Source organism: Echinops telfairi, unplaced genomic scaffold, assembly GCF_000313985.2.
Source record: "Echinops telfairi isolate 266 unplaced genomic scaffold, ASM31398v2 ScPeMD7_7458;HRSCAF=8496, whole genome shotgun sequence".
NCBI lineage: Eukaryota > Metazoa > Chordata > Mammalia > Afrosoricida > Tenrecidae > Echinops > Echinops telfairi.
The window spans coordinates 16,009,602-16,024,227 of record NW_022111358.1 but is presented as its reverse complement, the minus strand read 5'-3'; the positions used below and the strand labels follow the sequence as shown (position 1 = coordinate 16,024,227).

The 14,626-nt window shown below is 56.7% G+C and overlaps 1 protein-coding gene across 1 annotated transcript in view; it reads right to left on the bottom strand.

Annotated features, from left to right (window-relative positions):
* Positions 1-255: 255 nt before the first annotated feature.
* The window catches only part of RNF43 (ring finger protein 43), a 68,745-nt gene continuing 54,374 nt past the window's right edge, over positions 256-14,626 (bottom strand). The window contains exons 3-9 of the mRNA XM_004707022.2: positions 9,498-9,572; positions 9,254-9,385; positions 8,693-8,797; positions 6,178-6,339; positions 5,586-5,688; positions 3,679-5,037; positions 256-1,736 (exon numbers count right to left, since the gene is read on the bottom strand). Coding sequence (XP_004707079.1) covers positions 1,702-1,736; positions 3,679-5,037; positions 5,586-5,688; positions 6,178-6,339; positions 8,693-8,797; positions 9,254-9,385; positions 9,498-9,572 — 1,971 coding nt within the window. The 3' untranslated portion in view covers positions 256-1,701. The remainder of the gene's footprint in view (positions 1,737-3,678; positions 5,038-5,585; positions 5,689-6,177; positions 6,340-8,692; positions 8,798-9,253; positions 9,386-9,497; positions 9,573-14,626) is intronic.

Sequence of the window (14,626 nt, the reverse complement as noted above, 5' to 3'; positions counted from 1 at the left end):
AGCCAGAACCCGCCACCTGCCCTGCCCATTGGGTTCGTCATCTGCTGAAGCTCCATGTGTGATTCAGGAGAAGCCTCCCGCCTGACATCCCACCCACATCTTGGCAGTTGCCCACCCGACCAACAGCTATGCGAACGTGCCCTTATGGGAATCTCTCTGTGTACATACAGATAGGCATAAACTTCGCGGCTTCTGCTTTTCTGGAGAACCCCACCTAAGGCAACAACGGTTCCAGAACAAAACCACAAGACCAAATTGTATTTGTGGATAAATATATTAGCAAATAAATACATTTCTCAACGTAGTGCCTGATTCAAGCGTCTTTCTGTCTGGTTCAGATATAAATACCCATGTGGGTGCCTAGGTGCTAGTCTCCCCACTGACTCGGAGGAAAGAACGTTCCCAGGTGGGGGGCCTTGTGCCCACTATGCCCCCACATTCACATTCCAAATGGGATAATGCCTGAGGGGCCAGCAATGACCAGGCTGCCCTGGAGTGAATGTCACCCTCGGGAGGCCTCTCAGTCCTTGCCCACTCGGCTACCAGCTGCCCAGGCCAGACTTTGTGCTCCACCTCCACTCTTGTACGCACCTGCTCCCTGAAGGTCCCTACCTGTATGGCTTATACCAGGGAGCTAGGCCTCTGGCCCTCCAAGCCCCGGGGCCACAGTTGGCTTTTACTTGGCTCACCCCTGTTCCCCATCCCTACTCAGAGAAGAAGCATCCCTGCCTGTCTGTCCTGCTCAGCTGTGCATCTGCCTCTTCCACCCTCATTCCAGCCTCTCCGTTCCCAGGTGAAGCCCTGCTCAAGTCCTCCACTGTCCGCCTGCTTTGGGACTTTGAGACGAGAGCTCTCCAAGGACAGTCATTCCCCTCCTACCCCAGCCCCAGCAGTGGTCCCCAGAGGGATTGGAGCCGCAAGGGTGACAAGGAGTCTGAAGATCAGAGACTGTCATCCCAGCTTCCCCAAGATGCTGTACCCACCTCGGGGACAGCACAGCACACGCTGGCTCCCCGTGACTTAATACAGCAACTGTCAATTTGAGAACAGGGGGGACACTTTCCTCCCTTAGGCACCAGGGAGGCGCTGCCTCGGGAGCTTCAGAGACCCCGCTTTTCAGGGCTCAAGGCTCACCTCTGCTCTTGGTCCTTTTCAAAGAAGGAAAAACGACAGGGCTGTCCCTGATGCAGTTCAAGTGAGGACGAGGACCAGGGCTGGAGCCCCCGCTCATCAGCAGAAGGGCGGGAGAAAGGGTCAACAGCAGCCAGCTGAAGCCACTGGTTGTCCGGACAGGACTGTGGGATGATGGGGACCCCGTGGGGCTGAGGCAGGTAGCAGCACCTCTAACACCCTCGCTTTCCATCTCTAGCTTCCTGCGTTCAAAGACACATACCCTGCCTGGGAGCTAGCCGCCCCCCACTCCCCCCACCCCACATACACACAAGCAGTGCTGGACTCACACTTCACTGCTCTGGAGATGTGTCCTGTAGATAAGAGGGGAGCCCTGCTCCAAGGCTGGGAGCAGGGAACATCACCTCCCGCCACCCACCGTAACCACGCCTCTTCCACTGTGCCAGGAAGTACAGCAAAAGAGGGGGGCTGGCTGGCTGAGGTCCCTTCTTCTCCCGGGAACAGGATTCTGCCTGGGGGGGCCCAGAGTCATCCAAAGTCCAGTCTTGATTGGAGCCAGGTCTGAAAGACTCACACGGCCTGTTCACACAGCTCCTCCTCTGAGCCTGCAGCAGGGAGAGGGGAGGAAAGTGGGCACGAGGCTCAGGCCAGGCTCCGGCTGCTTTCACCTGTGGGAGCGCAAGGCTGGGAGGGGCCCCAGAGAGGGAAGGGGAGATCAGACTGAAGGATGAGAGGAGCCCCCAATAAACTCACTCACTCACTGATTCACTGCCATCGAGTCAATTCTGATGAGCAGAGTAGAACTGCCCGCGTGGGTTTCTCAAGCTGGACATCTTTATGGGAACAGAAAGCCTCATCTTTCTCCTGAGGAGCACGTGGTGGGTTCGAATTGCTGACCTTACCGTCAGCAGTCTAATGCATAACCCACTACACCACATATGGGTCAAAAAATGATCTAGAGAAAGGGAAACACACACAGCAACCGGCGTGTACCTACCCTGTGCTGTATCATCCAGGAACTATTTAATGAGCACTCATGTGACTCTAGCCTGTTACCCAAAGCATGCCATTGCCATCAGAATCGGCTCCCAGGTGCGAAACAAGTCCAAAAGGGAGAAGTCAGGAGCTTGTTGGACAGAAAGTGTGCACACAAATCATTCGTATGCCAGGAGGGCAGGACCAGGGCCCCGAGAGAACTCCTGAGGAAGGGGAGAGATCATATCTAACTAATCCGGAAGCCTTCCTGGAATTGAGGATAAGTGAGTTGGCCGTGCAGAAGTAGGTAAGATTTGGATTTATGGGACTCAGAGAGAGCTGCAGGCTATTCTGAGCCACACGAGCTGCCAGGAGAGTTTCCTGGTTTGGTAAAAGGACAGGGTTGGGTAAGGGAAGGGGACTAGTAGGCAGCAAGGTTGAGGAGGGAGGTTGGCGCTAACTGGCACGGGGCCTTGAAGGTCAAACCAGGCTGGATTTTCCATACTGTGGTGGCCTGATGGGCTACATGTTAGGCTGCTCAGCACAAGGTCCGCAGTTCAAAACCATCAGCATCTCTGCTGGGGAAAGATGAGGCCGTCTATTTCCGTGAAGGGGACAGTCTCAGAAACCCCTGGGAGCAGTTCTGCTCTGTACGGAGCCGCTGTCTTGGGTTTGTGTTTTGGTTTTGGTGGACAGGACAGTTCAAGTGGGGCTCTCCAGACAGTCACCGGGGAGGAAGGGGACAGCGTGGAGAACAGGGGGGCAGAGTAGCTCCACTGCGCAACTTTCTGGTCACAAAACCTGAACGCAGTCCCCAACCTACATGCCCTATTGAAGGCAGGGAACAGATAGGTGGTGGCTGAATTTTTTTCCACAATTCACTTAAGACATTGGCCAAGAGCCCTGGTGGCACAGTGGATCGTGCCCTGGGTCGCTAACCGCAAGATCAGATGTTCGAACCCACCCGTAGCTCCACGGGCTGGGGGAGGGGGGGGGATGAAGCTGTCTGCTCCTGTCAAGTTTAGTCTTGGAAACCCGAGGGGGCAGTGCAGAGTCACTAAGAGTCGCAATCGGCTTGATGGCCGTGGGAAGACACTAGCAGAGGCCCTGAGTGCTGGGCTACAGGAGACGATGGCAGGGATCGAGTTGAGCAGATACAGTTCACAGAACCTGGTACTGATTGGATGTAAGGAGCAGGGCAAAGGCAGCACTGGAATGAGAGATTGAGCGAGAGGGAGGCTTCCCGGCCTTCTAGGTGTTTGAGCTAATCTTGAGCTGAACACAGGGGTATGGCTGTACCAATGGCCCAAGTGTGGGCATGCTTTCATTTGAGCTGTGGTCCCAACCATCCCACATGCCTCTCTGAAGCCCCAGCCTGTACCTCCCTGGGGTCCCCTGATGACTGAGCAGCCTGACAGAGCTGGGGAGCAGTTGTTCGAGAATATGCATGTCACCCCTACTGGATCCTTCTTACCTTGTCAACCCCCTGTTGGTCGACGTCCCCTGTCCTACAGCATGCAGCTTCCCTGAGTCTCCTCTCCCCCACCACACCTACTGCCTATAGAAACTCACCAGGCTGGGCTGGCAGCACCTGGCAGTGTGGGTATGGGCATGGCGTGCCCTCTGCGGTGTCAGGACTCCATGCGGAAGGCCCCTCCTCAGGTGGGTGTGGTCCCAGAGGCTGGTGTGGAGTCAGACACAACCACACTGGTTGTGAGCTTGAGCCACAGGGCCCGGGGGGTTCTGACAGAAGCCGCCTGTCCAGGCCCGAAGGTCCCAAGATCAATGGGTGGGCCTCTGGGGACCACGGGCACGGCAGGCTGGGGCCATGGTGGGGAAAGACTTGACAGGCTGGGTGTGCAGTCAAGTCCTGGGGTTCTGAGGGGCCCCCCCGCCGCTTCCTTTGTGGGTGCCGCGGTGAGACGCTGGGTTTCTGCAAGCTGAAAAGGCTGCGGGGCGGGCGGCTGGAACTGGAGGTTTTAGCCAGGCCGGGCGCCGGCTCTGTGGGGGCCTTCGGCCCTTGTGGGTTGGGGAGTTGCCCTGAAGGGGCTAGTGACTTGGATCTGGCGGACTGGTCATCGGGAGAAGGTGGCGCTGGTGGGGGCTGTGTCCGTGGAGCACCAGGCCTGGGCTGGGCGGCCCTGGTTTCTGGGCCAGACTTCCTGCCATGCCACTGGAATCGCTTCTTGTAGTGGTGGTGCCGGTGCCGGTGGAAATGGACATGGCTGGAGGCCTGTGTTTCCCCTGGGGGCACCACTGAGTCCAAGGACCGGGGCCGAGAGGTGACGCTGACGTGTGTCTCTTCCCCCGGGGGCTCCCCGTCAGGGCTGCAGTAGACCAAGGGGTCGAAGTCACTGCTCAGGGAGCTACGGAAGGTGGAGCTGCTGCCGTGGGTGCCCTGCAGGCTGACGTCTGTGCAGTTGACCACCGAGTCGCTGGAGGAGCCGTGGCAGGGCCCCGAGCTGGAGTCACTGGCCGGCCCGTCAGCCAGGTAGCCGCTGCGTTCCGTGCGGTAGCTCTCTCCAGACCCGCTGCTGTCATGGGGCCGGGCCCGGCGCGGGGGCACTGGGCAGGCAGCCGGGTGCTTCGAGGAGCATCTGAGCCGGCCGAGCCCCCAGTGCTCTGCGGAGGGCAGCTGGGCCATCGCCTGGTGCTGCGACTCGCCCGGAGGAGGCCGGGGGGCCGCCCCCCTGGGGAGGCGGTGGTGATGGTGCCGAGGCCCAGGGCCTGGCTCCTGGGCGGGCCGGAGGGGGCTAGGTCTAGGTCGCGGGGGCTGAGCCGCCGCCGCAGAGCTTCTCGAAGGGCCCAGCAGGTAGGCCGCAGGGAAGTGATAGTGCGCGTGGCCAGGGTGCTGACGAATGAGGTGGAGTCGCTGGCCTGGCTCCTGATAGACTCGGGAGGGGCCCAAGGCCTGGGAAAATGCGTCGCTTTCTGGAAAAAAAGTTCCAAGCGCAGGCTGTAGGCTGCCCCCAGCCCGTGGCTGACTCTGGGGACGCGTGGCTGCAGGGGACCTAGCCTACCCTGCATGGCCTAGGAGGTCTGTCCACATTGAGGGGACCGCACCTACACATGCCCTGGGCCTCCCTTCCCGCAGCCACGTCCTGGGAGTGCCAGGCTAGGGGCCAATGTCCGCCCGCCACCAGACCTCGGGCCCTGCCCTGCTAGACAACCCTGGCCCTTTGGGTGACTCAGGAGGAGCGTCTCTCTCCTTCTGCCTTCAAGAAAGTGCTCACGGGACCTTACGGCCGGCCGGAAAACTGGAGTCGGAAGCAAATGTCCCACGGTTCGAATCCATAGAAATACAAATCATGTCTAAAATACGACAGATGTCTCCGATGTGCCTGGCCCTCCCTCTCAGATAAGGGCCTTTCAAGCAGTGCACAACCTGACTCATTCTAGTGGCGGGCCACTCCCCCCAGAGCAGCCCCGTCCTCCACCCCTCTGCCGGTCCACAGGGGAGCCCGCGGCCCACCTCCTACCTACGATGTTGAACATGCAGAGAGGGCAAGTCCGATGCTGATGTAGCCAGGGGTCCACGCAGGTGCGGTGGAACTCGTGCAGGCAAGAGATGACTCGTAGCTCCTGGAGGAAACAAGGGGCTCGAATCAGAGCCGGCTGTGACGACCAGAGGGGCCGGGAATGGAGGTACGCCCCTGGCACCCTCCGGCTTCCACTTGGAGAAGACCTCCTGGTGGACTAGAAAGGGTAAGGCAGGCTTTGGTATCAGGTAGGTCTACCTTTTGTCAGTTAGCTATTTGACCTTGGACAAGTGTCTTGACAGACCGATTTGCAGTCGGAAAACCAAGGATAAAAAACCAAATCTCCCCGACCCCCTCCCCGTCACGAGGCCAACAGGAGTTAGTGACCCTAAAGCACCCACCGCAGAGCCTGCCCAGGGTACGTGCTCCACAAGCATCAGCTCTCTGCCTCTAGAGTGGCAGGGCAATTGCCAAGCCTCGGCCTCTTCCGGACGTCTGCCCCATGCAAGACGCAGGGGACACAGAAGTGCCCATGACAACCACGCCACATCCCTCCCAAAGCCTCCCTCCCCCGCCACAAGCTCTGCCTTACCTGCCCCTCAGAGAACTCCTCCAGGCAGATGGCACACATGGGCGCCGAGCTGCAGCTGCTCCCTGAGTCTGCCCACTCAGCCCGGGCCCGCCTGCAGCTGGCCTGGTACCTCCTGGTGGCCAGCTGGCTGATGGCCCAGGCTGTTCGCTGCTGAAGGGGCTCCTGGGAAGAGGGTGGGACTCAGAATGGGGCAGAGCCTCTCCGCTGACCCTCCAAATGCAGCTTGAACGTGGTTCTCAGTCTCCATGTCCTTTTGGAGCACACACCTGGCTTTGCCAAGCCGGCCAAGACCTCCCAACCAGTCCCTGCTCACACCAGGGAGCTTTCTTGTCCTGGGGGTCGACGGGAGAAACTGTCCAGCAGCCTGCTTGACGTTAGTGACTTGGATGTCTAAGTCGGGCTGAACTTTCTTTCTTTCTTTTTTTTTGCCCTTCCAATCATATTATTGGGGGGCTCTTACAGCTCTTATAGCAATTCGTACATCCATTGTGTCGAGCACATTTGTACATATGTTGCCCTCATCCTTTTCAAAACATTTTCTATTTGAGCCCTTGGTATCAGCTCCTCATTTTTTCCCCCGCTCCCTCCCCCACTCCCTCACCCTCAGGAACCCTTGATAATTTACAAAGTATTATTATTGTCATGTCTTACACCAACTGCTGTCTCCCTTCACCCATGTTTCTGTTGTTTGTCCCCCCCCAGGGGGTTTATACATTGATCATTGTGATCAGTTCCCCCTTTCTCCCCCCACCTTCCCCCTACCTTCATGGTATCACTACTCCCATTATTGTTCCTGGGGAGGGTTATCTGTCCTGGATTCCGCGTGTCGAGAGCTCTTATCTGTACCAGTGTACATGCTCCAGCCCAGCCGGATTTGTAAGATAGAACTGAGGTCATGATACTGGGGGGAGGAAGCATTAACGAACTAGAGGAATGTTGGATGTTTTATCGGTGTTTTACTGCACCCTGGCTGGCTCATCCCTTCCTTGTGACCCTTCTGTAAGGCGATATCCAATTGTCTCCAGATGGGCTTGGGGTCTCCACTCCACCCTCCCCCTCATTCACATCAATAGGATTGTTTGTTTTCAGTCCAAACTTTCATTGTCCAAAACCAAAGTCCTGATTCCATGAACCTCTGACCGGACACCTGTCCTCCCTAATCTCCTGCCTCCTCACTCACGTCACTGCCCCTGCGGGTGTCTGAGACTGGAACTCTTCACAGGAATGGAACAGCTTCATCTTTCTCCTGTGGATCAGCTGGTGGTTTCGAACTGCTGACCCTGAGGTGAGCAGCCCAACACATAACCCACTATGCTACCGGGGCTCTGGCAATTCCATCCTTTCAACTGCTCGGACCAAAAATCTGGACGGCATCCTCTATTCCTTTCTCTCATACCCCGTTAGTAAAGATACCCAGAATCCACTTCTTGCCACCTTTACTACACCTGGCATCCGGGGGGCGCAGTGGGTTGCATGTTGGACTGCTAACTGGAAGGTCAACAGTTCGAATCAGCTGCTCCGTGGAAGAAAGAAGAGGCTTTCTGCTCCAGTAAAGATGCCTTGGACACGCAAAGGGGGCCGTTCTACTCTGTCCAATAGGGCCACTGTGAGGTGGGCTCCACCCGTTTCCTGGGTTTCCACCTTTGCCTTCCTGTAGCCCATTCTCACGACGGCCGCAAACGTGACCGTGGTCAGACTTACGGTAGGCCATTTCGTTCCTAGACACCAAACCTTCAGTGGCCCCCGTTTCACCCAGAGCAAAAAGTCCTGACAATGGCCCCAAGAGTCTGGATCAACTTGATCTCCATGTATTCTCTGCCTCATCTACTCCAGCCTCCCCATCACGGTACCCCCACCACACCCCTGCCTGCTGCTCCCGGCCCGGGGGCCTCGGCACGTACTGTGCCTGCTTCGCCTGCTTCCGCCCCAGAGATTGGCACAGATGATTCCAACATCTAATCGGAGTTTTCTGTCCCAGTGGTATCTTCTCAACGTGACCTTCCTTTTAAAAATGAACCCCTTCCCCCTGCGCTTCCTCTTCCCGTTTCTGCTTTCTCCCAGCACCTACCACTAGCGAAAAGACTAAATTAGAGGTGTGTGTGGGGAGGGGTGTTTCCAAGGGTTGGTGGAAAAATGGCATTGAAAGAGAACTGAATTTTCCCACAGGCTTTGCCAGGCTCCTTTAGTCTTGTATCCATCTTGCTTCGTGTCTGTCTCATCCTATCAGAATAAAAGCTCTTTGAGGGCAGGGCTTTTTATCCCTTTCATCACTGCAGCGCCCCTGCCTGGCAGGTAACAAGAGCTGGGTGTGTTGGGTGAATGACTGAGTTGCATGAATGGGCAGGCCCCTGGGGAGAGGCTACTGGACATCACCAGAGGGACATGAGGGTATTTGGAGGTAGACTGTTGGGCGGGCGTGAAGGTCCCTCCCTTCTGCACACCCTCGTTCTGCTCCCACCCTCCCATAGACACGCACGCACATGCCCATCTCCACCAGGGAGCCTGTGCTGCTCACCGGCCGGTTGGGGTGGGGGCGGCACCGGATGCGTAGAACGGAAGCCAGGATGACCACAAAGATGGTGCCCACCACTGTCAGAAGGATCCACACGTCATAATCCGGCTGGGAGGGGCAAGCAGAGAGGGAAAGGAGTCAGAGCCCTGGGGTGAGGTGGGGGGAGCTGAGCCCAGGTGGGAGGAAACACAGGAGACACACAGAGCGAGGGCCGCCGGATCTTCTGGGGTCTTCCAGCTGTGGAGCTGCAGTGGGGATGAACCTAGGGAAGGGCTTCATGGACCCTGGCTGCCCAAAAGCCCTCGGAGGAGAGGGGTCTCCCCATGTCAGCAGTGAGAAGCACTCGGAAATCTGGGTGCCGGAGAGGAAAGGGGAGGGACTCCTCTGCTGGCTGGAATCCCTGCTCGCCCCAGGTGTCTCAAGGCACACAGCTGGGTTTCTGAAAGAGCTCTCCCTCTCCCTCCCTAAGGACAAGAGGATTTCTAAAGTGTCCATCAGCTTTGGGTGAGGATGACCTTAGGGCACAGGTCGGGGTGAGGACGGCGGCACAGGGGCAGTGCTTACCCAGGCTGGGGGCTCCTTCAGCTCGATCCTCACGTGGGCCTTTCGGTTCTTGTACACAAACTCCATCAACTTCTCCGCGTCGCTGCCCCAGATCAACACCACCGGCCAAGTCAGTCCCAGGGGCTGCTGCAGCTGCAAAGGGGGCAGTGGCCCAAGGGGCTGCTGGGTCCCTACGCTTCCTTCCCCAGGAACCTCGCTTCCCTCCGCCCTAGCCCTCCGGAAACACCCTAAGGTCCCTGAGTACCTGCTGGGCAGCAGCTCGATCCTCAGTGATGTCAAACAGGACAGCGCTGGCTCCTCGCTCACCTGCCATCCGGGCCTGCAGGACACACAGCCAGGTTGGCTGGGGGCTGGGGAGGAGGCGGCTAATCCAGACCCTAGCCTCATCCCCACATGGGCCCGTCCTTGCCCGGGACTTTGCACACACAGGGACCCTGCACGCTTACGCGCGCGCGCGCACACACACACACACACACATGGGGTCAGTCAGTGGAACCAGGGTCTGCCTGCCCTGGTCCCTGAGCTTAACCAGGGCTCATTGCCTTGAAAGGCCTTTGTTTTGTAACGTGACAAACCCTGAGCAAGCGGTCACTGGGAGCCAGGGGGTGGACTAGACTCAAGAGACAAAGAAATTAAGAATAGTGCCTGTCCTCGGGGCTCCATTGGCCTACCTCAGCTAAGAAGTGTGAGACTAGAGGAAGGGACGGATGGAGCAGAGAGTGACCAGTCCCCCTGGGACAGGGAGCGGTGGAGATCCTTTTGAATAGAGCAGGGCTTTCCAAAGGCCAGCCCTGACTGACAGGAGGAGCCTGGGGGACACCCCTCAGCTTAGGTCAGGTTCCACGAGCCTGGGCCACACGGCTCTCCCAGGAGGCCTCAGAGGCAAAGCCCAGGCTCAGCCCAACTCATTGGCAGCCTCTTCCTGCACACTCTAGTTTGCCAACTCTTTCTCTGGCGCCAGTTCAGAGTAACTTAAAGGAGTCCGGGTCCGGGGCTTCACCATCTCCCTAAGGGGCTAGGAGCCCTGTCCCCCCCAGGGCTCAGACAGAGGGGCTCTCATTAGAGAACTGAGCGGCTTGGGGAGGCCGAATGCAGCCAACCGCAGGGCGGGGCAGACAGAGTCAGGAGAGAAGCCAGCCGGAATCTAGGGATAAGTGTTGGGGGACTAACAGACGGAGGAGATAAGAGCGAGGGTGGGGCGGAGGCCCTGTGGGCAACCACCAACAGACCAGCGGCTCCCTGCCCAGTGCCCGTCCCTCTGCCAGCCCCACTCCCGAGAGAGCAGGCTCCTCCTCTGGGAAAGGGCTCAGCCCTCAGGGCTGCCTCTGGGCCTTCCTGCAGGCAGTGAAGGAGTTAAGCCTGCTGCCTGGAGCCGGTGGCAGGCAGAGGAGCCAGGGCCGGCTTCACTCAAGCGCTCGGCTTTGATCTCAGCGTCCCAGGGAGAGCCTGTCGGGGCAGGCCGGGGAGCGGCTGCCGCTCCCTGGGGCGGGTGGTGGCCAGGGGCCCCTCAGAACCCACTGCCCGAAGGCAGGGGAGGGCGGTGGAGACCTTCTCGTGGGGCCAGAAAAGTAACTTTCTCCCAGCCTTTCCTGCCCCTGGGAGCTGGACTGGGGCTGCGACCTCCACCCGGCCAGGTGCAGCCGGGAGGCCAGGGCTCACCAGGCTGGTGGACTGGAAAGTCATAGAGCTGGGTGGACTAGAAGCGACACTGTGGTCACAACCTCCCCCCTCCCCCACATCACTTCCGCCTCCTAGGAAGCCTGTCCCCGCCCCCGCCCCCCCTCCCAGGCCACCCTGGGCAGCTAGAAACTTCTCCAGGGCATGCATGCGGAGCAGAAGCAGCGGGGAGAGAGGAGCGGACTCTAGCAGGGGACCTGGATGGGATGGCGGGAGAGGTCACGACAGCGGTCACTGAATTGGGTCTCCTGGGTCCCCAACTGCCAGGGGGACCCTCAGAACCCACTGCTCCAAGGCAGGGGAGCCCTGGGAGGGGGGTGGGATGGAGGCCTTCTAGTGGGACCCCTCTTTGGGACCCTTTTGGACCCCTCCCAGCCTTTCCTGTGCCCAGAACAAGGCCCTGGGTCCAGCCTGGGCGGGGAGGGCAGAAGGGGAGGGAAGAGCCTTCCTTCTCTGCAGTTTCTCCGTCACTGTGGCCCCTTGTCTTGGTGACGGATCGGGAGAGGAATAGTGGAGAGTCGTTACTGTGCCGTTCAAACGCCCCAGCCCATCCCAGCCCATAATGATCAAGTCGTAACTGTGATCAAAGGGCCAGCCACGGGGCAAGCAGGCCAGACTTTCAGGTAGTGCATTCCTGCAGCCAGAGTTCTGGGAACAACAAGTACAGTTTGGGGACCCATGGAACCCATCTGGGGCCATCGCACCTCCTGCTCACTGGCACCCAAAGAAGCAGGCGGGAGGGAAAGAAAGTGGCACTCCTCCAGGGTCTGGAATTGCCCAGATTGGAAGGCGGGGCGGTGGGCATGTTCCCTGAGCTGGAACTTCTGGAGCAGTAGACGGGAGATTCAAAGACCTCTTTTGGTGGGGCCTGTAGTCCGCCAGTCCTCTAGGGGCAGCAAACAAAGTTCTGGTAATGACTCACTACAGAGGGAGCGGGGAGGGTGAGCTGAAATCTGGCCTCCCACTCACTTGCTGGCCACACCGGTCAGCTGCTGCATCATGTAGTTTTCCCTCCCAGACCACAGTGATAGTCTACCTCTCCTGCTCATGAAAGATTTACTGAGCACCTCCCATACCCAGGCCGCCAAGCCAGGGAAGTCTAAGCTCCCTAGAATGTTCATACTCTAGTATATCATGTACACAGTATCCCAATAATGCCAACGAGATTCAATGGAACAGACAGAGTTTCCAAACCCCCCCTTCAGCTCAGAAAGCCCTTCTCTCCACTCTGCCCCTTCTCAGACATACTAAATTGGACACAAATCAGAGAGTAAACCCGAGAAGAGTGAGGCAGCTCAGGTTATAGTGCGGGAGGGGTTGGAGGGCTTCCTGCATCAGTAGAGAGCCTGGCTGCTGGGAGTGGGTCCAGAGGGAGGCACTGCTGCTCCTACTGCGCTGGCTGGGCTGGGCCAGTCCGAGAAGACTCAAGGTGGGAGATGGGGTCCATCAAGGTCTGACAAGGGGAGGACAGATTGTATTGCGATTCGCTTTGCCTAGATGGCCCGGCTTTGGATCCTGACTCCACGACCCATCGCCTAGCCACTCTGTTTCAGGTTTCCCTTTTTTATAACATGGGGACACACAATAGGATCTACTTCATAGAGTTGTTGAAAGGACTGCATAGATTAATCCAAGTAAAGTAATGCTTGCTTCACTGTCACTAAGTTGTATACCTGTAAAACATTTTTTGAATTGGTTTAAGTTGTGTGATAGATATATTTACAGGAGTTACTAAGGCTGATTATGTACACCCAAACCCTTCATGGGTTCCTTGATTTGGAAGATTAGGGTCATGGTTCTTGGCACAGCCCAGTTAATTGGCCAAATTAAGTGTTCAGTGTTTCTGTTCTACCTTGTACAGGGTATGGGGTCTCAAAAGTTTGCAAATAGCCAACCCAAGTAAGCAATTGGTCTCTATTCACTGAGAGCAGAGAAGAAGGGAAGTCAGGAGCAAGAGGAGGAAATGGAATGTGTGGCTAATTACCCCCACGAATAATCTGCTTCCTCTGCCTTGAGGCTGAGAGACCTGCGTGGAGTTTGGCTACTGTTACTGAGCATTTTGATCAAAGATTCTATAGAAGAATCCTGATCAAAAGGGGGGAAATGTAGAGCAGAATTTCAAACTTGTGTGGAATCCATACTTTCTGGAGCTATGGAGGTTGGATGAACTTCCAAAATTACTGACCTGAGATAATCATTAAACCTTACCCCCCAAAATATCCCTTGAAGTTTTCTCAAAAACAAACAGCCGTTTAGCTTAACGAGCAAAGACTTGAACAGTCTGCTCTTTTAAGAACTACCTATACGGGTCCAACCTGACAAAAGCAACTCAAAAAATTGGATCGGAGCCTCAGGAGCAGCGAGTTTACGCGAATGGTGGGGACCAACTCAGAAAAGGATGGGAGAGGGGTGCCTAACAGAAGAATATAAGTAATGGTACTGAGTCGTACTTGTAGAAACACGTAGAAAGGGAAGTGTGTTCTGCTGTACCTCTTCTTAACAAAAGTAAATGTTTTTTAGGTCACAGTGCTCGGCACAGAGCAAGTGTCGGTCACTACGAGGTCCATCAGCACCTGCCACGTGCTTCCCACACATGTGTTTCTGTGCTCCTCACAGCAACTGGACAAGATAGTTGTTTGTCCCTCTGGAGCTGCGCAAACTGATGCTCGGAGAGGCTAACTCACTCGTCCAGGGTCACCTGGCTGTTAACTGATGGAAGCAAAGTCCCCACCCAGGACATCGGCTTCCATTGTGCTTGCTCTTAACTTTTGGGAGGATCTCCAGGTCAGAGGTCAGACTCGTGCCCATCTGCTGGGCTCGGCTCCTTCCGACAGCAAACAGCCGAGTGCCCTCGTCCAATCGTGAAGTGATAAGGCCCTGCCTTATCACAAGGACGACCGTGGAGTGAGACTAAAGAAAGAGAACCCGATGTGGGCCGACTAACGGGGTGCTGATGACCAGAAAGAATGACAAGAATCTGAGGGAATCGTGAGGCTGGGTGGCAGAGAAGACCAAGGGTTGACAAACGTGGGCAGAGACAACGTCTCGTGGTAACGGGTGAGGATGTCAGAGTGACTGCTCCGAGCGGCACAGGTCAAGCAGCTCACACCTGCACGGTCTCATAAATCCTCCTTCCTCCACGTGACTCCCTTTACACAGGAGGGGATGGGAGCTCCGAGAGGCTCCTTAGCGTGTCCTCAGTCACACTGAATGCCGGTGGCAGAGCCAGGCCTCAGACCCAGGGCCGTGGGACTGGAGAGCCCTGGCTCTGTGAGTAGTGATGATCCCAGGACACCAGCAAAGGGCCGAACAGAGCAAGTTGGGAGTCAGGGTTAAATTTTTTCCCCACCTTTTCCTTCTACCTCTATGCTCCCTAGTTCAGTAAACTCCACTTACAATTCACTTTTTAATGAGATAATTTGTAATAACACCTTGAGCTGTTAGGAATCCCATCAAAAGCAATGATGGGTATATTCGTTAGGCCTGTGGCCTTCAGAAGGGAGAGAAAAATGAGGCTTTCTACTTCTGTAAAGAGTTACAGCCTCATAGAGCTCTAGATAAAGACATGTACATATACAAATATATTATATGAGGATGGGGACATAGATCTATGAGCCTACATTTATAGGTTTAGTATTAAGGTAGCAGAAGGACATTGGGCCTCCACTCAAGTACTCCCTCAACACAAGAATACTT